The sequence below is a fragment of the Triticum aestivum genome, chromosome 5B (genome assembly GCF_018294505.1).
Source record: "Triticum aestivum cultivar Chinese Spring chromosome 5B, IWGSC CS RefSeq v2.1, whole genome shotgun sequence".
In the NCBI taxonomy this organism is placed as follows: Eukaryota; Viridiplantae; Streptophyta; class Magnoliopsida; order Poales; family Poaceae; genus Triticum; species Triticum aestivum.
Genome location: NC_057807.1, coordinates 697,072,110 through 697,097,637, shown reverse-complemented (window position 1 = coordinate 697,097,637; position 25,528 = coordinate 697,072,110). Strand labels below are relative to the sequence as shown.

At 42.4% G+C, this 25,528-nt stretch overlaps 2 protein-coding genes and 2 long non-coding RNA genes across 5 annotated transcripts; all 4 read left to right on the top strand.

Moving 5' to 3' along the window:
- Nucleotides 1-743: 743 nt before the first annotated feature.
- LOC123117773 (uncharacterized) lies at nt 744-1,878 on the top strand. The gene is made up of 3 exons (XR_006457510.1): nt 744-874; nt 1,457-1,584; nt 1,686-1,878. It is a non-coding gene; the product is annotated as an uncharacterized lncRNA (long non-coding RNA).
- Nucleotides 1,879-3,705: 1,827 nt separating this feature from the next.
- Nucleotides 3,706-6,894, top strand: LOC123117772 (uncharacterized). Of its 2 annotated transcripts, XR_006457508.1 has the most exons (6): nt 3,706-4,195; nt 4,391-4,457; nt 4,541-4,585; nt 5,048-5,234; nt 5,321-5,406; nt 6,372-6,894. It is a non-coding gene; the product is annotated as an uncharacterized lncRNA (long non-coding RNA). The 2 variants fall into 2 exon arrangements; XR_006457509.1 differs by lacking the exon at nt 4,541-4,585.
- A 1,367-nt stretch (nt 6,895-8,261) lies between these two features.
- On the top strand, nt 8,262-10,062 carry LOC123117771 (phosphatidylinositol transfer protein 3). The gene is made up of 3 exons (XM_044538455.1): nt 8,262-8,434; nt 9,078-9,373; nt 9,465-10,062. The coding sequence occupies exons 1-3, from the start codon at nt 8,318-8,320 to the stop codon at nt 9,778-9,780; spliced, it is 729 nt and encodes a 242-aa protein (XP_044394390.1). The 5' UTR covers nt 8,262-8,317; the 3' UTR covers nt 9,781-10,062.
- A 6,831-nt stretch (nt 10,063-16,893) lies between these two features.
- On the top strand, nt 16,894-18,601 carry LOC123117770 (uncharacterized). Its single transcript, XM_044538454.1, has 3 exons — nt 16,894-17,130; nt 17,706-17,892; nt 18,158-18,601. Exons 2-3 carry the CDS (start codon nt 17,745-17,747, stop codon nt 18,310-18,312), a joined length of 303 nt encoding a protein of 100 aa, XP_044394389.1. The 5' UTR covers nt 16,894-17,130; nt 17,706-17,744; the 3' UTR covers nt 18,313-18,601.
- The last annotated feature ends 6,927 nt before the right edge of the window (nt 18,602-25,528 follow it).

Sequence of the window (25,528 nt, the reverse complement as noted above, 5' to 3'; positions counted from 1 at the left end):
GGGGAATTGTCTCTACTCCTAATAAAGCAGTTCGTGAATAGTCCGCCGGTTATTTTTCGCTGGTTTTTTTTCGTCTCACCATTTTTGTTGGGTTTATTTCGCTGGTTTTATTTCGTCTCCCTCCCACCTGCCTTTTCGCTTCACCACCCACATAAACCCATCAGATTAGTTACCATATATTCGTGCTTGATCTGGCAGGTGTCGATTCAATTTAATCATGTAAATATTCGATAATTAAGAATTCAAAAATAATACCATATACAGAAGATCACCTTCCAAACAAATCACCTCCCTCTCCGATTTATTTCTCCCACCGATCTCCTTCCATCTCTACTCCTAATGGAGTAGTTGATGAATAGTCTCCACGGTTTATTTTCGTTGGTCTTAACCTCCTAGCCATGTCTCCACGTTGTACACGCACAAACCTACGACAAAAAAACAGCTGAAAAAAGGCATCGATTCGTACACACGTACGAGCGAGGCCTCCTGCCCTCGAGCGAGAACCACTAACACTCACGACCCGCACAGCAGATCGTTCGCCGCCGCCCTCCATCCCTTCGCACCAGATCCATCCCTTCGCCGCCGCCGATCCATCCGTTCTTTGTGCCCGACGTCGCTGACCCCACCTCCGCGCCGCTCGCCCGGGCCTTCCTCAGTTCCTCTCCGACGCGGCCGACAAGCCCCCGCAGCTCCTCAAATCATTCATTCGTTCGTGCTGGTCATCCTCCTACCTCTGTCTGTCTCGCTCTCCGGTTGATTAATCGTGTTCATTGGGATTTAAAAAGAGGAACATGGATTTTTGTTGGTGACTTGTAAGCAGCAACAAGATCTTGCAATTTCTAATTTTCTAGCCATCCACGTGAGTACAGATCAGGTACCTTGTTCCCTGCCTTGCTTTGCATTTTTTATTTAATCAGTAGTGTTCATAATTTCATCTGTCATATGTGTTGTTTGCTACTTCCATGCCTTGCTCATGTAATTAGCAAGACTGCTCCTAATTTGACAGTTTTTAGAATAGATACAACTGCTTCGAATTACGAGGAATTAGCTTTAGTTATTATTAAAAAAACCAGAATTAGCTTTAGTTAATGTTAAAAAAACAAGTGAGTAACAATTTGAGTGGGCATGAAAGTGTACCTTGTTTACCTAATATTCGAAATATAAGTGTCGATGACAAGATCACAAGAGCGAGCAACTTTTACCTTTATTGTTTATGATCCTGTTTTTTCGATAGTCACATGTTTGCAACATAGGTTATAGTGTACGGAGTATCTTTTGGCAAGAAAATGGTAATATGAATGCTCATATGTTTATGTGGCATTAGGGCCCCTTTGTGTTACGTAGCCCAGGCCCCCTGAAATCTCAGGACCGGCCCTGCACTACGTTATCCTCCCCGCTGCACCATTTGTCTTTCGGTTGGGAGAGTAGTTCTTGACATTGCCACATGTTTGATCAGGCGAGTACCTCGAAGCAGAGCCCACGCTGCCGTACCTGAGCCCCTACATGCGCGGCGAGAACCTGCTTGTCGGCGCCAACTTCGCGTCCACCGGCGTCGACATCCTCAACGACACAGGCGTGCAATTTGTAAGCTCCACGCGCACGCACGCACACATGCTCGAATCATGTATACGTATCTACAATAATGCAATGGAGATGACAATAATGTTGTATGTGTGTGTGTGCAGGTGAACATCATCAGGATCGCGCAGCTGCTGCAGAACTTCCAGGACTACCAGTAGAGGCTGGCGGCGTACGTCGGCGAGGACGCGGCGAGTGAGCGCATGAGCCAGTCGCTGGTGCTCATCACGCTTGGTGGCAACGACTTCGTCAACAACTACTGCCTGGTGCCCTTCTCCGCTAGGTCCCAGCAGTTCGAGAGCATTCAAGGTGAAAAATTACCAGGACGTTTTTTGTCTTCTATTTTGTCAGTATGGTGCAAAGAGTGGTAGGCCTAAAATTCCCAAAATTAGACAGTGAAATGAAATGTTTGCTGCATGCCGGCTAGAACAGCAGTGGAAAGAGATGAGTCTGTAGACTGCCCGCCCGCCTGCCTGCCTGATATGATGGTGTGAGAGATGGGTGGTAGCACCGGTGAAGTCATTTTTGTAGTGGAGTCATTTTTGGGTGGTATGTTCAGCAAGCAATAAACTGACACGCGGCCTGTAGTGTTCTGCACGCCGAAATCAGAAGCACACACTGTTTCTGGTAAGAGTTGGCCCATGAAGCAAGAAACGATTTTATTCATGGTTGATAGCCACTTTCAGTAACTGTCCGAGACATCTTCACTACGGAGGCCTAACCCTAATGAGTTATTGCAATATATTATGCAGTACCCTAATTGTTCATTACTAAATTCTAACTGCTTGAATTCTGATTTTCATATACATCTTAATATTTCAGTGGAGTTTCCTACATTGCAGGGTGATATGGATGAAGGAAAAGAGGCCAGCAGTGCTGAGGTAAACAATTCAGGGAGGTATTGGATTGGCCTCCGTAGAAACTATGGTAAAGGTAACTTGAGAGTGCACTTTAGATCTTTATTACATTTCTAAAATGGTTGCTTATAAGTTTTAGCTATCCTATTGAGTAAATCTCAATCTCTCGTGGTTGGGATAAACTTTCTCATAATGAATTCATCTATATATGTGAGAGAGCTAAATTTCTCAGTGTCGGAGAAAGAAGGTTTGAATATTATTTTCTTCACATGTGATCTTATTTTCATTGACGCAATACTAACTAATCTATCCAGCCCATTTGTGCAAAATAGACGAAGGTGAATACTCGGGTAACAATTTGTTGAGCAAACCATTCCAATAATCCTATTTGTTTCAGGCATAGCTAGAGTGTATTACAACAGAAGAGTTTCTTGTGCTGATACTTGGAAATCTGCACTCACCTAAATAATGAGCTCCTGCACCTGTTTATCCACCACATGTATCCTGATTATCAAAACAAAGATACTCGGATGCTTGACAATATTGTTACTGAGTCTAGAAATCTTGTTACTGTGATTGTCCACCACAGGCAACCATTCTTTGACTTTGATTGTTACTGAGTCTATATGGTTCTAAAAAATAATATCGTGTGAGAAATCTTGCTAGCTGAACGAGGTTCCTGGAAATAGATTACATGCTGAAGCTTAGAAGTAAGCAATTAAAGTGCATATGTACTTGTAGACAGAACACATTCTTGATATCTTTGATTTTAAATTGTAAAGGTATTGTCATTTCTAGGCCACTTACTCATCTGCTATGCATTACTTGGCTTCGTGCTCTTTTGGTGCTTTTCTTGATTACAAAAAGGGTAGAACAGAGTGTTGGCATTCGCTGCTTTATAGCATATTTTTTAATACGATTTTGGATATTTTGTTTCCGTATTGTACCTTAGTTTGGGACTTATTTTGCAGGCACCTAATCTTGGGCCCCTAGAAGAAGGAAACTCAACATGCGTGGTTCTCATTAGAGGCAACCAAACCGTTGTTGAAAATATTGATGATTCCTGTTGTGTATTCTCAAGGAATGGTCAGGTTTAGTACTGTAAGTATTTTCTTGTTAAATATATTTGGGTGGTGCCCAAAATGCAGAGGTGAAAAGCAAGAAACATAAAACTACCTTTGAAGAAAAGTTCACCACGCCTCCCAGAATGTCTCCCTGCTTAGTTGAACGGAAGTTTAATGATTTAGTTTAAGTGGAAAATTGTTCAAATCAGATCATCTAACCTTTGTAAACTAGGCAACTGAATCATCTCATCTCGACAAAGTTCAGTACATGGTGAAGATATTAGAGTTTGACTAATTCTCTTGAAAAATGAATCACCTCTCACCTCTCAACTTGCGTCGCGGGGCTAACAAAATATAGGTACATGGTGAAGCCAAGTGACACTCTTATTTTTCTTTCATACAGGACTGTTGCGGTGCGTAGAAGAAAGGTGCCACTTTCACTTAGTTCTCTTAGTTCTAAGTTGGGACTGCAAAAATTTGAGGATTTCCCCACATGTGAGTTGCCTTGATTAGTTTTGGCTTAGTTAGTGAAATGAACTGGAAGTAACTTCTGAATTTGTTTGACTTTGGACTTGCAAGAGACCTGAAGTTTCTGCTTCTAGCATTTCTCTTCTGTAAGCAGCATGGCAAACCGGGTTTCAAAGTAAAGACCTGAGGAAGAATGTAGATTGATCACTATGATTTCAAGTCCTTCAGGTGATTGATCACTGTGGTAATTCATTCTTTTGTCAAAATTTGATTACAATTGGGGTTGGAGGGAAGCAACAAAATTCCTATCCTGTAATAGACGTTTTTGGTGTGTGACTTGATAGTTGTTCAGGTCGATACAAAATTTCATTCATGTGGTTTTTAAGGCATTTGAATTTAACATTGTTTTTATGTTTGTCTAAGAGCTGGAGCTGTTAAGACTTGAGACAGATATATACAGGGCCACAGGGGCCTACAAGATCCAATTCATGTTAGTTACCTATAACTCTGTACCTAAATGCATCTTTCATAATGTTATTTCTGTAATTTATAGAAGTAAACAAATCCTTACAGGTTTGACGGTTCGTCAAAATAAGCAAGTAGTATTGATGGGTAAAGGTGGGTACTGATTTAGTGTGAACAAGTCTGCATGTTTTAGAACTTCTGTATTTTCTGAGTTTTCTTCCCTTCATGGATTTTCTGAGCTTATGTATTTTTTGAGTTTTAGCAAGCTGAAAATATGGCTCTTATTCAGAAACGTTGGCATATCAATATCATGCGCTTGCATATGTAGTATCCAGAGAAAAATGATATGCAATGATGAATCCTGACAATCTACACACATATCACTGTATTTTGTTCACTTGCTTGCTATTTCTGGACTATTATTGATGGAGCAGCAGAAGAGGCTTTTAGTGTTATAATATATGTTCGACTTATAAATTCAATAGCTGAACAAAACTTTCAAAAAAAATACTTTGACTGACTAAAGTATGGACATATATACCGCGTGTTATCGTTTCTTCTTCTTCTTCACTTAACTACATGTGAAGCTGAAGCCGAGCCAATGTGCTTTTCCAGAAGAAAGCTGAGGCACATCAATCAAACGCCAACCCACCTGCTATTGGCACTAAATGAGGAAGGAAAAAGAACATTGTCCCTAAAGGCTCAAGATACACAAACAGGCAACTGAGTTTGGGAAAGGTGGTTGTCTCCTTGACGCACACCATGGTGCCCTTGTCTACTCTCTGTCTTCTTCCTTGGACAGGTATTTTATTTCAAGCTTTGGTAAGTGGTCCGTACTGACAAATGAAATACGCCGAAAAAGATACTTATGTTGTTTTGTTCCTGCAGACACCTTATTTACTCCTAGTAGGTTCTCTCGTACCATTTTTCGGTGGAGTTGTACTGGCATCTTTGACTGAAGTTTCTTTCAACTGGTTAGTTATAATCTTTCCATTTCTGAAATTTCAAAGTCAAATGATTGGGGAATGCATCACACTACCCATTAGTTCAGTCAAGCTCACATTATTGGCAATTGAGTTAAGTCTTATATTTATATGCCTGTAACACTCAAAACTTTCTAAAATGAGAAGTGATGTGTTAATTTTTGAAGAGATTGTGATTATGTTACAAGCATATACATCACTGGCAATGCGGAAAAAAACTAATAATACCTTTACCTGTTATTTTAGCTAAAATAATGGAGCACATTTTATTTTATTTTATTTGCAATCTGAAGCCTTGGTTGTACTTCAGTCTCTTGCAATTGGTTTATTTCTTGTGGTCAATTTTGGAGCAGATGATGGATTGTTGGTTGTAGTGATTTGATATTTTAATGACTATTCATATCAATGATTATGCTTGGCCCCATGAGAAACACATGAAGAAGAAATGATTGTGAGATAGGGAGGGGAATAGAAAGATGACGAGGAGATGCATTTATCTACAAATCACAAGCATGAAATATCATCACATGTCAATTGTCTATGACTCCCATATCATATAAATAGAAATCCTATATTTTTGTTTCTTGTGAAGTTGGTTCACTTTATTCCCTTCCTGATAGAGTTGATGCTTGAGATCTAGGGCCTAAACAACTTGTGACCATAGACTGCTCAGAGTTGTCCTATTTGATCTTCAAGTGCAACCCTTCCATTGTTCTATTGCATCTCTGAGCCATATTATCATACATTTCTAATCAACAATGGACTACCGAATTTACTTCATGTCAGTTGTTACTATCTCTTAGTAATTCTTTCTGCATTCATCATATAAGCAATTAAATTCACTATCAACGAAGTTCACTGCAAGTTTGCTGCACAATTTTTATTTGATAGATACACGTGAGATTATTATTTTTCTTTACGTTTCTTGAATATATGAATAATTCATTTGAGAACAGAGACAAAACATGACAAGAAAGGGGAAGAACTAACCTACATGGAGCTTGGTCAAGGTCGCCGCTCATGTTTGATGGCATTGTTTCTGGTTCCACTGACGTTGTCGATGCCTGTTACCTATGGCCCCGTTGTTGCTTTCCTCGGTAGGGCGTGGTCCATCAGCCACTGCATGCAGACAATAGAATTTAGGCCAGCAATTGTCGCTTATCTACGCTACAGATCGACCCATAGATAGGGAAAGGAAGCGATGGCTGGTGGGGAGAGGAGTCGGGGGACGTGTTGTGATGGGACAAGAGGCGCAGTGGCAGGGAGAGAAGCTGAAGACTACGCCATGTGAGTTGCTGAAGTTGTGCCTTATGCGGTGGGGATAAGGGATGTGTGATGTGCTTGTGTGGTGAGAGGCGAGGAGTGGCTTTTCCTTTTTGTGGGAGGCTGTTCATATTTGTCTATTCTATTTTTATATTCAAGATACATACAATTATTTATCATCATTATAATCGAGATAATAAATATTTATTTATTTCATTAATGTGTTGAGTTATTTTGTTTTTGATTTTAATATGCTCTCATGGAATGGTAAAAAATTGGTTCATCCAATTTACAAGTTGAGTACTCTATGTTTGCACGTTCTTACATTTTCATGTGAAATCTTCATGCTAACTGTATGAAGTACTCATGCAGGATGGTTACAAGTCAACCAAGATTTTTTTACTATAATTGCTCAAGTACTATGCGAAGGAAGCTGAAGACAATATTCCTGATATTTTAGGAGATGCAAGTGAAGTGGAATAATGAAAATACATTGCATCAAGTACATTTTTTGATTGTTACTGTAAAAAATTTCTATACATGTGAAATTGGAAGTGCATTATGCTTATGTATGCAATCAAAAAAAATTAAAAGGCCCGTGGCAACGCACGAGAATTGTACTAGTTCCGAATAAAAGAGGAGGCAGAATAATTAGGCTGGCCATAGTGGGGGTAACATAAGTAGTATCATGCGCTTGGGACTCGTGAACATGCTTATGTGGCAGACAATTAAAGAAGAGAGAGATGATTATAGTAACATAGATAGATACTGTAACATAATAAATGTGATGCTACTATGTGTCATGCATGGCAATAAATAAGACCACATATGATATTAATCTATGATACTATGCACTATAAAGGTAGTAACATAGACTAGTACCATATGCATGTTACTAGTCTAAGTTACTGCCCACTATGACCAGCCTTAAGCGAGGGCACGCATGAATGAAACCTGTCTGTCTGCCAGTGTGTCAGCGGCGGATCCAATGAACGGTGATTGCGAAACAAACGAGCTGCACGAAGGAAACGATGGCGATCTCGCCGCCGTTGGGCGTTGGCCCATAACTCACTCTCTCACTAACTCTGTCAGACACCAAACAAGGGAGGACGTGCGTCCACCTCAACCATTAACGTTCTCGATCGCCAGCAGTTTACTTAGCACTCTGTTGTAGTGTGGTGCTCGTGTCGTGTGTACCCGACCTTTAATTAATCCTAAATAAACGTGAGGACGACCGGACGCCAAGTTTCTCTCTCTCAAGCTAGTCTCAAGCGTGAGGTCCTATCCCAACGGTTTTGGGTGCACGTGTTTCTGTCTGTCATTACCGTTCACTGTTGATAGCCAGAGATTGGGGTCCTCATTAACGAGCTCTGATTATGGGAGAAACGTGTGGCTATGTAGGTGTGCAGTGCGTCTCGTCCATTTCCGTTCCTGCCGACGGACCGGGGCGGAACACCTCACTCACTCACGCTCAAGCTCGAGCCTATGATTTAGAGGTCACATGCAGCTTTAATTCGCTCAGACACGTAGCAGCAACCCAGCTCACCCCAAGCCTTCTCCGGCTATAAGATAAGAACCAGCCAGCCCTCTACCGGCCAACACAGACCAAAGCAGATCGGGCGCATCCACTGCAGCAGGAATGGACTTCGGTACTGATGAGCGCCAACACAGCCATGGCGACGGCGGCGACGCGGCGGAGTGGAAGAAGGTGGTGGAGCTGAGGGCCGTCGCCGAGGCCCAGGACCCCGCGGCCAAGGTACCCTACCCTACCGCATCCATCTATCGTCTCCTTGAGTCCTCGTCGTGGGAGTATATATAATACAAGCCAGAATCTAACACGACACTGGACACCCGATATGACACAATGATACGGCTAGAGGAGGAACACTGTTGTCCAAAGTACAGACCCCTGTCAGTCTGTCACTGTCCTCGACTCCCTAAACCCATGACCACTTCATTTCCCAATCAGCGCGGTTAACTTAGGTTGGTGTGCTAGCTTAATTAGCTGATAGTGGTTGGTTCCTGGTTGGCTGGCCACCCACTCTTCTCATCTGCGAGGAGGGGGGGATACGAGTGGTTCATCTAGCATTCCTATCTTGATGGTCAACCATCCTTATAGAATTGGCCGTCCAACCATGTATTGTACATATCGGCTTTTACTTGGTCTATTCTACAAGGTCGAAGGATAGAGATTTTGTTTCATGACTACCCGACAAAACCATAGTGGAAGAAGGGACGTGTTAGTTGTGCATCTTGTTATGCAGAGGCCTGACATTCGCTCAATGGGGTTGTACCAACTCGATGTAATGCTTGAATTGAAATGTCTTTGTAAAAAACACCGTGTGTCATACGTGTGGGCAATGATCCACCTATTGATCTACGCTATCATGCATGTGTAGGAGGAGGACGATTTCGTGCTGCGCCGGTTCCTGCGTGCACGGGATTACAACATTGGTAAGGCGTCGATGATGCTCCTCCAGTACCTCGCCTGGAAGCGCGTCGCCAAGCCCCATGGCTCCATCTCTGACGAGGAGGTGCGCGGCGAGATCGCAAAGAAGAGGGTCGACATGCAGGGCTTTGATTGTCTTGGTCGCCCCATGGCGTATATCTATGGCGCACGCCACTTTCCCGCCCGGCGAGACCTCGACGGATTCAAGCGCTATGTAGCCTATGTCCTCGACAAAATCTGCACGAGGTATATATATCCATATATTGATTTGTCATACTAGCTAGCTACGTCTGATCAATCGAGTTATTAATTGATGGGTTTTTCTTGGCCGTTATAGGTTGCCGGTGGGGCAGGAGAAGTTTGCGGCGGTGATAGACTTGAAAGGGTGGGGGTATGCAAACTGCGACATCCGAGGCTATGTGGCAGCGCTAGACATCATGCAGAGCTATTACCCAGAGCGATTGGGGCGTGTGTTCCTGATCCACGTGCCCTACATGTTCATGGCCGCATGGAAGATGGTCTACCCCTTCATCGATGAAAAGACAAAGAAGAAGTTTGTGTTCGTCGCCGATAGGGACCTCGATGCCACTCTTCGGGATGCCATCGATGAGTCCCAACTCCCCGAGGAATACGGCAGCAAGCTCAAGCTATAGGGCTACAATAGTTCAATGTCGTGCAAGCCCATCTCACTATCGAATAATTAACATATGCAATTAAGGGTGCCCTCAAACCAATGTCGGAGGAGCCTAAAGAGAGAAGCGACAATCCTTTCAAAGTCAAGAGTCCAACTCACCGAGGTTGACATAAGTGACATATGAGGCTATGCATCCATCCCCACTCAGTGGTTTGCTATAATTGTTTTTTTAAGGGTCACTCACATACACCCATCATGATGTTTAGATATGAGTGAATCCTACATAAATAATTCAAATGAATTTCATGTGGGTATATGCAAAGAGTGCAGCATTTTGGTGCTTTGGCTTCATGGTGCCCTTTTTATGAAACATTCAAAAATCACACTTCTATGTTTCGAAACAATCTGGAAAACGTTTCTCATTGACACGTGTATGTATACTACATGTGTAAAATTTCATGAGAGAATGTATTGATTCGCGAGGTACACAAAAAGTGAAAACCGTTGGATTTACATAGAGAATAGTGCGCACATTGTTCATTGTTTTCAAAATGAGCAATTTGTCTTTTCTGTGTAGTTCGTGTGTCAATATATTTTATCATGAAAACTTGCACACATGCAGTATATATCCGTATGAAGATGTTGACTGCTTTTCAGAATTTTAAAACATTAGAACTTTTTTACAAAAATTTCAAAGAAAACTAGCTCCATGGAGCACAAGCACCAAAGGCATTTCTGAATTGTAAACTTGTATACGAACGTGAGATGTACGTTTCTTTAGAAAAACCGCGAGAGGTAGTGGACTGATTGATCCAATTAGATCAACATTATCGTACGTACACTCCTCTAAAAATAAACAAGTCCAGTTAGATTGTGGTAGAGAGAACTTCTCTAGTGAGTTTGACTCCTTTTATGCGGAACACGGCATTATTCATGAGAGGATGCCTCCCTATTCATCCCAGTCAAACGGGGTTGCCAAGCGAAAAAAACGTACTCTAACTGATTTAGTTAACGCTGTGTTAGATACATCGGGTTTGTCCAAGAGGCATGGTGGGGGAGACTATATTGACGTCATGTCATGTCCTGAACAAAGTTTCGACAAAGGATAATGAGATCATTTCCTATGAGAAATGGGCGAAGAGAAGGATAACACTCTCGTACTTGTGGACTTGGGCCTGTTTGGCGAAAGTCAATGTGTCGATCCCCAAAAGTGTAAGCTTGGACCAATGATCATGGACTGTGTTAATTTGGGCTACTCTAAGAATAACATTGGCTATAGATTTCTAGTAGTGAAATTTGAGGTCCCTGACCAAAAGGTCGGTACAATTATTGAGTCTAAGGATGCTACATTCTTTGAGGATATTTTCCTATGAGAGATATGCAAAGCACTTCTAGACAGGAGTCTGAGAAAACTCTTGAGCATCCCATTCTTGTGGAATATTATGAACAAAGACATGATGAAAATTTTGAGGATGATGATCACGAAACCCTTGGTAGGGGCAAGAGACAAAGGATAATGATTTCTTTGTGTACCTCATGGATGATACTTCCACTACTCTTTCAGAAGCGTATGCATCTCCAGATGCTGACTACTGGAAGGATGCGGTCCGTAGCGAGATCGATTCCATCATGGCTAACGGGACGTGGGAGATCATTGAACGTCCCTATGGTTGTAAACCATTGGGATGTAAGTGGGTGTTTAAAAAGAAGCGTAGGTCCGATAGTACTATTGAAAATTACAAGGCTAGACTTGTGGCCAAGGGTTATGACCAGAAAGAAGAAGAAGATTTCTTCGATACTTATTCACATGTAGCCAGACTGACCACCATTTGAGTATTACTCTCGTTGGCGGCCTCGCATGGTCTTCTTGTCCACCAGATGGATGTTAAGACGGCTTTCCAGAACAAAGAACTAGACGAGAAAATCTACATGCAACAGCCAGACGGCTTTGTGATAGATGGTTAGGAAGGAAAGGTGTGTAACTTGTTGAAATCTTTATATGGCCTGAAACAAGCATATAAGCATTGGCATGAGAAGTTTAATACAACTCTGACATCTGTCGGCTTTGTGGTTAACGAAGCTGACAAATGTGTATACTATCGCCATGGTGGGGGCGAAGGAGTTATACTGTGCTTGTATATTGATGACATGCTGATATTTGGAACCAACCTCAAAGTCATTGAGGAGGTCAAGTCGTTTCTATCTCCGAACTTTGAGATGAAGGACCTTGGTGTGGCTGATGTTATCTTGAACATCAAGCTACTAAGAAATGATGAGGGTGGGATTACACTTCTGCAATCCCATTATGTTGAGAAGGTGTTGATTCGTTTTGGATATTCGGACTGCAAACCATTCAAACACCATATGATCCTAGTGTGTTAATTTGAAAGTTTGAAGGCACAACTAAGGATCAATTGAGATACTCTCAAATTATTGGTTCACTCATGTATCAAGCGCAATGAGGCCTGACATCGCGTTTGCTGTGAGCAAACTGAGCCGGTTTGTTTCCAATCCGGGTGATGTACATTGGCATGCTATTGAAAGAGTAATGCGCTATCTGAAAGGTACTATGAACTATGGACTTCAATACACCGGATACCCGTCGGTACTTGAAGGGTATAGTGATGCGAATTGGATCTCTGATGCTGACGAGATGAAGGCCACAACTAGGTATATGTTTACTCTTGGAGGTGACGTTGTTCCCTAGAAGTGTTGCAAGTAAACGATCTTAACAAGATCGACAATGGAAACAAAATTAACAGCATGAGACACATCTGGTGTTGAAGCGGGGTGGCTTCGAGATCTTTTGATGGACTTGCCAGTGGTTGAAAAGCCGGTTCCGACTATCCTTATGAACCGTGACAATCAGACAATTATTGCCAAAATGAAAATTTCAAAGGACAACATGAAGTCCAACAAACATATAAGAATGAGATTAAAAGCTGTCAGAAAATTAAGAAACTCAGGAGCGATAGCATTGGATTATATCCAAGCGGCTAAGAATCTGGCAGTTCCCTTTACAAAAGGGCTATCACGTGTTGTGATAGATAATGCATCGAGGGAGATGGGTATGAGACCCACGTGAGTTGCCATGGTGGTAACCCAATATATGTGATCGGATCGATCCCGTGAAGTAGGACCTGAAAAAACAAGTCGGTGGTGAACTGAGGAGAGTAATTTTACTAACCCACTACGCTGGAGATGCAATACTCTCGGAAACAGTATGGTAGGTTGACTATTATTTTAATGTGTTCCGAAGCTTATATAAGAACGGTGCTATCCTACAAAGTGATCTTTGAAGGAATACACCTATATGAGCCCGACAGTTGGTCACAGTCTACGAGATTAGAGTAATCTCTAGTAAGCTCATGAATAGGCCAGGAGTGTGACTTATATGCTCCACCCGAGGGGTCAGCCTTCAGCAGTCTAGTACTAGTAAGACATATGGTGAAATTTCTTTACGTCGAACTGACAATTCAAGGCATAGTCCATTGTTCAATCGTGCATGAGCGTAGCTACTTGCTCTACGTGAAGCTCAACCTTAACATGTCTCCACTGAAATACTGGTATATCAAAAGAGTGTTTGGAACAAAGGACAAAATGGGTCCTTGAGATCTAGTGGGGGATTGTTGGAATATTAGGATGGGCCTAGGGCTCATCTAACAATTTCGGGAAAAAATTAAGGGTCCATGTGGATTTATATGGCACTAGGGGTGGTGGGAAGTTTACTCCCACCTTGCTAGTTAGAGAGGAGTTGGACCACCTTATAAGGGATTCTCTTCCACATGCTATTGGAGCTTGACAAGAGAAGAGGCTCTCGCACGCTCCTCCTCCGCTGTCCGCCTCGCCACACCGCGCTGCGGTTTGCGGGAATGAGCCGAGCTGAGCTCACATCTATGCGCTTATTTTTGCCGGTCAGGAATGGAGAGTCATTGACAAGTGGACCATGATCTGAGACGTCAGATCATGGGCTGTTACCGACTCGGACATGGGCTTAGCCCACGTCTGTCCACACGGCCGCGCATATATGCTTCTCCTACGTCTTTGTCATCACCATGTCTCAGCCAACCGACGCCGACCGTCTCGCCGCCGAGAAGCTCAAGGCCGAGAAGAAGGCCGCCGAGGACGCCGCTGCTGCCGCTGCCGCGGCCTCTGCCTGCCCTACTGGAAGGTATAACTCGTTTATCCCGCTCCTACTGTTTTCTGTTTTAACCATACTAGCGTTATACGTAAATGTGTCTGCAATTAGTGTAGTATGTGCTAGCATGATCGAATATCGACATGTGTTTTATTTCTGTTAATGCCATGTTAGTGATTTTTTCTTGGATTAATTCAGTTAAAAATTGCCTATTTACTTAACAGGGGTCAACAGAACGCATGCCAAAGGAGGGGGTCAGGGTGGGGAGGGAGGACCTTACCACATCCGTGCTCAATCCGAGCACCATGGCCGAGGACAGGGTGGTGCTTGCTTGGTTGTGGAGGAGGAAGAGAGATGGAAACACGGCGCCGTGGGATGGAGCACCAGCGCGTGGGTGTGTGTGGCTGGAGCACGAATAGACAGAAGAGGAAGGAGAGCAGCGATGATGGGTTCATGGGGCGCGCTAGATAGAGAAGAGGAAGGAGAGCAGCCTTGCTCTAGGTGTGGATTTTTGGTGCGGATTGCTTTTTTTTAGTGGCCGCACCGACCACAAACTGCTGGATGTTGCTATGCGGGGTAGCATCGATTGTAAATAAATTCTTCTAAATGAGCACCCATAAAATTACTGGATGTTGTTTGTTGTTACTGTGATAGTTTAATGTTCATGCCTACCATATCTGATGAATACATCATCAGATACAATAGTTAAAAGTGAGTGAAATATGGACGTGAATTTTTAGGACATGATGGCACGCGATGCCGTAATCCTGGGCGTCCGCATGCGCATCACGATTACTAATTAATATAGGGCTTTTTGCAATACGATGGCAGTAACTCAATGATACATAGGAATATACAGCCATGGATGGGCAATGACGCTTTAAATTCGTATGGTACAACATTGCCTGGTAGTTGAGTTCTGGCAGCCCGTACATTCACAGATGTGTTGAATTAAATTGGTGCTGGGTAACTTGATGGCTTGCATGTCGGTCTTTGCAGTGAATTAAATGCAGCATATGTACTAGTTAATGGAACGGGGTGTGCGAGGCCGGCATTTTAAACACAGATTGGATGGGGACTTGTTCTCCAGGGCAAGAAGACTAGTGCTAGCAAAAGATGTATCCGACATCAGATGGGCTGGACAAATCATGTTGGTTCCGAATTTGTTCTGCTAGCAGGAGTTGGTTCTGAACTTGTGATATGTGTGCCCAGGAGTTGATTTGCACGGCGCAAAATCTTATCATCAGATTGGCTGGAGACTAATTCTCTCGGAGCAGGTTGCAAATAATGAATGCTCCTCAACCCGTTGCTGAAATTTCATCAGCAACAATGGGTTTCAAATAAATCCATTTCAAAATTAATAATAAAGAGGGTCGCCATGGAAGGGAAACATGGAAAAGAACACTTGAGGATGCAGAGGATCCACATGAACCTCAACTTATGGTGACTACTACGAGTAGAGCAACCTCATTGCCATGGGTGTCACTGGAGGAGCAAGAGAGAGAGAGTGTGTGAGAGAGAGGGAGAGGGAGAGGAAGAGGAAGAGAGAGAGAGCACAGAGATGGACAGTACATCGACAATGCCCTATCTCCAAAAAAAAAACCAAAAGAAACTCTACATCTTCATGTATTTGTTCTGGCTAGCAATGGCATGAACAGAGAGCAAGAACTAGAGAGCATGAGAGTGAGAGAGGAGTTACGCAATGGACAAGAAATGAGGAGAAGATGCATGTGATGGTGCTGGTCGCTCCTGGATGTATGCTGCAAATAAATAAGATATTCCCTCCTCTAATCAATAGCATGGGATCAGTGTAGTTATTGTGTGGTGGGCATGCTCACTTATTGGTTGTGGAATACTGAAACTATACCTCGCTGACACCGTGTGCATAAATCGCTATACATGCTCGTCGTATAAAAATTGCACGAATCACATGGGAATGAGCGGACATGATATCGACCTCGCGTGGCTACATGTGCACTCATGATTTATCGGTGAAATATTGAAAATAAATATTTCTTTAGGAAGAAAATATTTGAAGCTAACCCGAAGTTGTTGACAATTAAGATATTCCTCAATTCCGGATGCCACCGACGTTGTTGGTGAGACAGGGGGGAGAGAGGGATGAAGAGTAGAGAGAATGTGACAACGGTGCATATTAAAATTTCCTATTTTTAGATAATTCATCCGAAATTTACTTATGATCGGAAAAACGGTGCATATTTTTAATGGTGACCATGGCCAAATTCAAATAGTGCAAAAGAAAAAAAAGGGAATATAATCTTGCATACCAAATAACCGACATTTTCTAAAAAATAATTAACAACAACAAAAATTGTATATAAACAATCCCACTTCAATGCACCACTATAATTTCATCCATGTGATAAATATTGTATACAAACAATCTCACTTCAATGTACACGGAGCAGATTTTATAATATTTTTCATTCGTTGCAATGCATGAGCATTTGTATTGGTCATTTTCATGACCGATGCCAAGTAGCTATACCTGGCCAAACGGGTCGGCCCGGCACGGCCCGGCCCGGCCCATCGTAATCGTGCCTGGCCCGGCACGGCCCGCCAGGGCACGATTACTATACGGGCCGTGCCGTGCCGGCCCGCGTGCTGCGCCCCCAGGCCCAGGCACGGCCCAGTTAGTAAACGGGCCGGCACGTTGGCCCGTTTAGCACGGTGGGCCGCATATTTTCAGCCTGTTATTTGCCGCATTGAGCGTTTTTTAGCCTATTTTTATATACTGGGCCATATATAGATGTATAAAAAAAACGTAATCGGGCCGTGCCGTGCCGGCCCGCGTGCCCAGCCTCCAGGCCCAGGCACGGCCCAGGGCGTGCCGCGTGCCAGGCCCGGCCCGTTTAGACCGTGCCGTGCCTGGCCCAAGGCGGGCCGTGCCGCGCGTGCTCACGGGCCGGCCCGAAAAGAACGGCCCATTTGGCCAGCTATACAAGTAGCCACGGACAGACGAAAAAAAAAATCTTTTTCTCATCCGGCGCCGCCCTGTATTCCCGAAACTGCCCTCGGAATCTCTCCCCAACGCTCGCCCTCGCTCCCTCCCATCCTCATCTTCCTCGCCGCCGCCCAGATCCGGCGTCCCCGGCCCCGGTCCCGGTGGCCCGCAGCTCGCGGCAGGCCGCCCGGTCGGTCTCTCCTCCCAATCGAAGCTCGGCCCCGCCCCACCCCGCCGGGCAGCTCCTCCCCGACGCCCTCCTGCAGGTAGGCGCGCCCGCCCCCATTCCACCTGATTGATTGTGCTAGCGATGCCACTTCCGGCGCATAGTGGCCACTGGAAAGTGGAAACTGCCAAGCAGAGTAGGACCTCTTACCTTGGCCTCCATGGTTGCTACCGGTAGAATCGCCAACCATGGGTCAGACATGAATACTGTGTCGAAAGATTGTATTGATGTATGTGTGCCTAGTTAGTTAGTTAGTTTTGTACTACTCGATGTGGTAAAATGTACAGCCGACTTTTGTTGGAAGACAACCTGCATTGCAGTGGTGTTCCTCTGATGTACACAGTTCTTAGCTCACTCGTTTATCTTTCTCTGAAACAAGTGTTATTTCTGGATATCGGTTTGTAGCGCATCACTGTAGTTCAGATCAATTAGCTGCCGCAGTGCCGCTGAAGCTGAATCCTCTCGGTTTTATGTGATTGCCAAAATAGACGCGTAACCATTGATCGCTGAGAAACCAGAGCACGTACGAGCCTGTCAAAATTTACCCTATAAAACATTGAAACTTCTGCCCGTAGGGAGTACTGTATTTAACTAGCTAGCTGGAAACAATTTCAGGAAGTATTGCCAAAAGACAAAAGGGAGACACGGATCACGATGGCGTTACGACAGGCACTGGGATGGTCTGACGGGGAGGTGATGCGGCCAGAGTCGAAGACCTGCTCCCGCCTGATGCGTCACACCGCGGGCATCTTCTCCGTCGGTGGCGCCCTCGCTTCCTGGGTTCTCTGTCGCCTTCACTATGGTAGTATTTCTTCCACCACATACTTTACTTTGTCTACTCACTCATGTTCAGACATGCATACACCTATTTGTTCGTTGATACTGCCGCCTGTGCTGTGAATCTTGTTCTTTTCATGTCTCTGTATCTATCTACATGATTTGTATGAATACAGTATCGAGTGTTACTGGCCGTCGAAAGCAAGCGACTCGAACCTTGAAATTACTTGGATTTAATAGCTAACCCTGCAGTGTATTGTACTCATCTGATCGGTCATATATATATGCAGGTCCGAGGATAACGGTCCCGAGGAGCCTGAGGTGGGCATCCTGTGGAGCGATCTGCACGAGCTTGGCGTCGGCCTCGCTGGTGCGGCTCTTGAGCCCGGAGTGCGAGCCGCAGAACATAGCGGCTTACGACAGGCCCGAACACAAGCCTGCATAGCAGTGGTACATGTATCTTGGAGGCGAGGTTCTTGATGATCTATCCCAGGAGATGGAGACTCGTTCATCTGCACCTTGTCGTGTGAGAGAGGTTCATTTACCCATATCGTAGCTGCCCTGGACCTGGTTGCTGCGCGAGTCTGATGGTGTGCGGTGAAAGGTCCAGGAGCTCAATGTGTCTTTTTTTGCCCTGGCTGTTGCTGCTGGGTGTTTTCTTCTTCTGAAACTAGTGCATTCAGTACTTCCTCTGTAACTTAACATGACAGTGCTAAAAAGGTCTGAAACTAGTACCTCTGGTGTCAAGCAGAGTGCTTTTTTTGAGAAAAGCATAGTTGAGCAAAGGCAGACGGACGCCACCGTCTGCTGTTGGGCCCTGGCCGGCATTCCTTGCGGCGGCACAGCAGCGTCGGAGTTGGTGGCACTGATCGGTCGACGAGAAGAGGGGTCGAGCGGCAGGCACGCGCGAAGAAGGGGCATGAGGGAAACGGGTGGCTCGCCGTTGTTTGGTCATTACTACTCGTGATGGATCAACTCCAACCGCTGAGTTATAAGTAAGCTCTTCAATTAGTCCATGCCGTACGTACCAATGTGTGTGGTAGAGTGGTAGGGCACTGCATCGATTCTTCTCGCGACTGTTCGGTCACTCGCCTGTCCTGTCCTTTCTGTCCTTTAGGGTGTGTTTGGTTCAGGGAATGAAGTCGACTACCAAAACATTTCATTTCATCTATTGTGCTCAAGTAAACACAGAGACGGAACCGATCCATTTTAGTGGAATGGAACCATGATATTCCATTCCACTTCGTTCCGCAACCAAACACACCCTTAGTCCAACCAAGAGGACCGACACTACAACTCAACTCAGTCCTCTGGACAGTGGCCAGTGGGATTACTTTAGCTTACACTTTGTATGCGTATAATAATCAAAAGGGTGCTCCAATAGTAACAATCTAATTCGGGTGTGTCTCCATCTGTCCTTAACGTTCTGTATCTCATGACGCATGACGCGTCAATGTATGAGTATTCTACTGGTCCATGCTTCTCCCACACTTATCCTTAAACTGCCCGCAGCGGTTAAGACCAAGTGATTTGGACACATTTTATCATCCAACATGGTACCCTACCACCGGTCCATGGACTGGTCTAGACGTCCGTTTTTCCGTCAACTGGAGTAAGCTAGAGGGGCTTTGCAGGCATCATGACTGCTACCAAGCACATGTTGGCCACTCGGACCCACCCAAAAATATCTCCCGCGAAAAGCGGTTGCCGTGCATTCATGCCGGCTTGCGTGACTCCAGAGCACGCGCCACATTCATGCCGGCCCAGAAGCAAATTTACCTTTCACTGAAGCCAGCATTGAAGCTCGGCACCCGGTCTCCACACATGTTCCATTGTTGGATAAGTGTGACCAGACAGGACAATTATCCTTAATAGAATAAATCGTGCAATAATGTACCATACAAGTGATCGATGATCCACACATTGATCTATTGTCATTATATGTTTACAGGAAAAAGATAATGCAATTTAATAATATCAGTTATCCAAAATTCAAAATGCATATTATATTTTTAAGAACATCACACATTAATTAATAATATTATAATGTTTAACAAATTTTTATAAATTTAGATATAAGTTTCAATTCAAATATGCAACTTTCACTGCACTTACTTTCTTAACTGAAAATAATAATATGTAGGATTTACATAAGTCAATTTTCGACTTCCAAACATTGCTTTTCTATTAAATCAACATTTAGTTATGTCTTAATTTATTTGTGTTATAATACAAATAACTGAAACATGTCATTAGAGGAAAAACAAAATAAATATTTGTACTAAACTTTTATATTTACTAGCAAATATGCCCGTGCGTTGCAACGGGAGAAAAACTATCAAATTATGCAGAAGTGGTAGATAATGGCTATTAAAATGCCAAGGTGAGATAAGGGCTTCTAAAATGTCAATTCAAAAACCATGTCTAAGTGATGTCATGATGAGATAAGAGTCTTTTGAAAAGTCATTTCAAAAAACAAAAAATGGGATGGTTTGACCATGATTTGATTTCCTAAGGCGCAAACTGCATTGATGGACCCTGCCTAAGCTAGACTGATGAATGATGTATATCATTTTGACCTAACGTAGCGGTGGTTGTCATAACAATTACTGTGGTACCAGAATAAACATAGCTGTGTATGAAGGCAAAATAGACATTTAGTTATTTTTATATAGTTTACAAAAACTAACCCATAGAAAGTTGTGTCAATATTTTTTGGGTTCAGCGTTGTACGAAACATGGAAGCCTTTTTTTACCCGATGCGAAGGATTAAATAAAATCATAAATCGACCTCTAGAGATCCCTTATTAAAACTTCTACGCAGGCGATGTTTGATTTTGTTCATCATTTACGGGCCTGTTTTAATTTTGGAAACATTTCAAAAAAATCATGTATATTTTTTTTCTAATTCCAGAATGTGTTTTGAATACTGGATTTTTTAAATCATGTTTTTTTCATGAACATCTATTTGATATTGTGATTTTTTTTCTATGATATGCGAATTTTTTTTTGAAATCATGAACAATTTAGGATTTCTCAATAAAACTCGCAGCTTTTTGAAATTTGGTTCTTCTAAAAATCCCGAATGAATTTAAAGAATGAAAAAAAGGAATTAAAAAAGTAAAAAGCAAAAAACGAAATAGAAAACAGGGCGCCACCAGCCACATATGGGCCGGCCCATTAGCACGCGCAGGAGGAGGAGGCGCGGCATGTACATTTTTTTCTAGTTCAGACTATGTTTGGAATACTGGATTATTTTTAAAAAAACATGATTTTTTATTTCTTGAACATCGATTTGATATTCCGATTTTTTTATGGTATGCAAACAATATTTTGAAATCATGAATATTTTATGACTTCTCAATAAAGCTCGCAACTTTTCGAAATTTATTTCAAAATCCTGAATTAACTTAAAGAAGAAAAAATAAAAACATAAATAAGAAAGTGAAAAGCAAAAAAGAGAATAGAAAACAGGGCCCACCACCAGCCAATTATGGGCCGGCCCATTAGCACGTGCAGGAGGAGGAGGCACGCCATGTACATTTTTTTCTAATTCCAGACTATGTTTGGAATACTGGATTATTTTTTAAAAAAACATGATTTTTTATTTCATGAACATCTATTTGATATTCTGATTTTTTTCTATGATATGCAAACAATATTTTGAAATCATGAATATTTTATGACTTCTCAATAAAGCTCGCAACTTTTCGAAATTTGATTCTTTTCAAAATCCGTAATTAATTTAAAGAAGAAAAAATAGAAACAGAAATAAGAAAGTAAAAAGCAAAAAAGAGAATAGAAAACAGGGCCCACCACCAGCCAATTATGGGCCTGCCCATTAGCGCCTGCAGGAGGAGGAGGCGCGCCAGGTACATTTTTTTCTAGTTCCAGACTATGTTTGGAATACTGGATTATTTTTTAAAAAAACATGGTTTTTTATTTCATGAACATCTATTTGATATTCCGTTTTTTTTCTATGATATGCAAACAATATTTTGAAAACATGAATATTTTATGACTTCTCAATAAATCTCTCAACTTTTCGAAATTTGATTCTTTTCAAAATCCTGAACTAATTTAAAGAAGAATAAATGAAACAGAAATAAGAAAGTAAAAAGCAAAAAAGAGAATAGAAAACAGGGCCCACCACCAGCCAATTATGGGCCGGCCTATTAGCGCGTGCGGGTGGAAGACCTGCGCTTCCTACGGAGCCAAAAAGGAGGAGGAGGCGCGCCAGGTACATTTTTTTCTAGTTCCAGACTATGTTTGGAATACTGGATTATTTTTTAAAAAAACATGGTTTTTTATTTCATGAACATCTATTTGATATTCCGTTTTTTTTCTATGATATGCAAACAATATTTTGAAAACATGAATATTTTATGACTTCTCAATAAATCTCTCAACTTTTCGAAATTTGATTCTTTTCAAAATCCTGAACTAATTTAAAGAAGAATAAATGAAACAGAAATAAGAAAGTAAAAAGCAAAAAAGAGAATAGAAAACAGGGCCCACCACCAGCCAATTATGGGCCGGCCTATTAGCGCGTGCGGGTGGAAGACCTGCGCTTCCTACGGAGCCAAAAAGGAGGAGGAGGCGCGCCAGGTACATTTTTTTCTAGTTCCAGACTATGTTTGGAATACTGGATTATTTTTTAAAAAAACATGGTTTTTTATTTCATGAACATCTATTTGATATTCCGTTTTTTTTCTATGATATGCAAACAATATTTTGAAAACATGAATATTTTATGACTTCTCAATAAATCTCTCAACTTTTCGAAATTTGATTCTTTTCAAAATCCTGAACTAATTTAAAGAAGAATAAATGAAACAGAAATAAGAAAGTAAAAAGCAAAAAAGAGAATAGAAAACAGGGCCCACCACCAGCCAATTATGGGCCGGCCTATTAGCGCGTGCGGGTGGAAGACCTGCGCTTCCTACGGAGCCAAAAAGGAGGAAAAAGTGTAGGAACCAGGGATCGAACGCTGGTCTCCCGCGTGCTAGGCGTGAGCCTTGCCCATTGGGCTACTTGTGCTCTTGTGTTGTATGAGTGTATCATTCTATAAGAACTAAGTCGGCGGTGATTTTGAAATAAATCCGAATCATTTTACTTATGGATGGCATAGTGGGTAATTTATGCGAACTTCGAGGGCTATTTCTATGATGGACGACCAGAAATACTATTTGCTTTATTAGTAGGTAAAGAGTAAAGAGGTAAAGAGGTAAAGATAAAGATATATAACTCATTTTTATACATGGCAGGCATAGTAAATATTTTTTTCCTTTTTATGATAATTAATCAAATGTCAATGTTATTAAATATTAATAATAGTGTTACTTATTTTATCATCATAATGTCTATGGTTGAGCAATATGCATGCATCATATTAAATTTAAACTCTGTTTATAATAAGAGATATATTTGTTATAAGTTTTCCATATGCTAAGCCTAAAGAGATATTTAAACTAAATCTCCACGAATATGACAAAATAATAAACCAACAATATCACATGTCTTCATGGATTAATTTCTTATACTTGCATTAGCATAGCGTGTATATATATCCATATATGTATTTTTAAATATTCTTATAGAGATCACAAAGGTGTATTGTGTCAGAAATATCTAGCGGTTTCTAATTCTAGAGTATAGAAAATCATTAGCAGGTGCTTGTGGTGTAAGCTTACTTTGGCAAACCGAGCTTATTATTTTTTTAGGTATTTAGTAGGGTCTTGGGTGTAATAACTATTTACTAATCATGTAGTGGTTTTTTTAGTACAATTCTAGATCACATGCTTTTTTTAGATCAAAGATGCATGTACTGCTATGCAGGCCGCCTGTATTGCGCGCGGGCGAGGGGAGGGGGGGTGAGAGAGGTTCATTTACACATGACATAGCTGTCGAGGAGTTCAATGTGTCATTTTAGAGCAACTCCAATGCGCCGACCCAAACGGATGGCGATTTTTGTCCTTTTTTGTCCGTTTGGGTCGGCCAGACGGACACAAACGTCCGCTTCGGCATTTTGGTCGGCGCAAGCGCCCAACGCTGGCCCGACCCATTTTGACGGTGTGAGAAAAAAAAAGAGTGCATGCATATTTAAAATAAAAAAAACATTAAAGCCGGCAAGGAAGGCCGGCGAGAGTCCACGCGTCGACATTAGCGTTAAAGAAAACTAAAAGCAAACTAAACTACGAGGTGGCGCACTGCCCTAGGCGTCATCGTCGTCCTCGGGGTCGGTGAGGTCGATGAGTGTCGGCGCAGGGCCGATCCAGGGGAACGTCGTGTTCCAGGCGGTGGCGATGTCGGCAGCGGGCAGCTGTCACTACAAGAAATATGTCAACTTGCGACCATCACTATTGGTCGCTGGATGGTCATTATTTTTCATTTGCGACCTTTTTATAACCAAAAACAGATGGTCAAAAGCTAACCATCTTTAATGGAAATTGACGACCTTCTTTGTGATAAGGTCCTTGAAGGCAACGACCAAAACAAAAGGTCGTTGATCTTACGACTTTCTGTTTTGGTCGCTAGCTGTCTGCCTAGGCCACGTCGGATCCGACGTGGCAAGCTGACGTGGCAAAATTGCAAACAAATGAAAAGGTCGTTGATAAGAATCAGCCCGGTCCAGTTCGGTGTTTTATATGGGCCGAGCCCAACAATTTAGCCTTTTTAATATTTATTTTTTTGTTAATTTTTGCTAGCTACATGGGCCTAATCCAACAATTTGGCCTTTCTATTTTCTGGGTCATGGCCTTTTTGCAAACCATTTCATTAAGCCTATTTTTCTGGTTTTTCAGAAATACACAATGTTCCGATCCACTATAGTTTGGGCCATATCCTTTTTATAGCCCAAATATTATTTTGTCAAGTGGAACATTTGGCCTTTTTCATTCACAAATTTCAATTTACACATTTGAATAGCAAACAATCAATAAATCTCTCAATTAACTGATTAAATCCAGAAATCATCCAGTCAAATACTCACAAGAGCACATACACATCTGCACGTCCAACAAATGCACATACAATCAAAAACAGATACACAAGCACCAAAACTTTTTTTTGAGGGAAGGCCATCATGACTAGCTTTATTAAGAATTAAAACGGAATTACATCATCCAAGAGTTTGGGTATGACACAATCTGGAGGATCGTTCGCCCAACTCCTACTAAGCTTATTACAATAACAATAATTTGCTAGCATATGCGCTACTTGGTTCGTTTCACGACCACAATGTCTGAATTTAACCTTCCCAATCATCGATGCCACTTCCACAGATTCGACGAAGATGACCATAGCAACATCCGGCCATCTGTTTTGGTCTGAGCATTGTTCAATCACCGTTGTAGAGTCTGATTCAGCTTCAACTCTAGGAAAGCCCAAGGAATTTGCCAATACAAGTCCATCCCTCATCGCTTGAGCTTCAGAGGATACCACATCCATAGCGTTCGATAGAAAGGTGCATTAAGCTGCCAAGAACTTCCCCTTCTCATCTCTGATTACAACTGTTGTTGCCCCCGACCTCTCATTCTCAAAGAATGTTGCATCAACGTTCACCTTGACAAACTTCGGTTCTGGTCTCATCCATCTTTGTATCTAGTTGTCTCGGGGTTTATGATTAGCTTCCTAGAAATTGTTAGCAATTGCCATTACCG

Bases quoted from the DNA above. Each gene is read 5' to 3' on its own strand.
- LOC123117771 (XM_044538455.1), top strand. From the start codon at position 8,318: ATGGACTTCGGTACTGATGAGCGCCAACACAGCCATGGCGACGGCGGC. The intron at 8,435-9,077 runs GTACCCTACCCT...ATGCATGTGTAG, and splicing joins CCCAGGACCCCGCGGCCAAG to GAGGAGGACGATTTCGTGCT. The intron at 9,374-9,464 runs GTATATATATCC...TGGCCGTTATAG, and splicing joins CTCGACAAAATCTGCACGAG to GTTGCCGGTGGGGCAGGAGA.
- LOC123117770 (XM_044538454.1), top strand. From the start codon at position 17,745: ATGGCGTTACGACAGGCACTGGGATGGTCTGACGGGGAGGTGATGCGG. The intron at 17,893-18,157 runs GTAGTATTTCTT...ATATATATGCAG, and splicing joins TCTCTGTCGCCTTCACTATG to GTCCGAGGATAACGGTCCCG.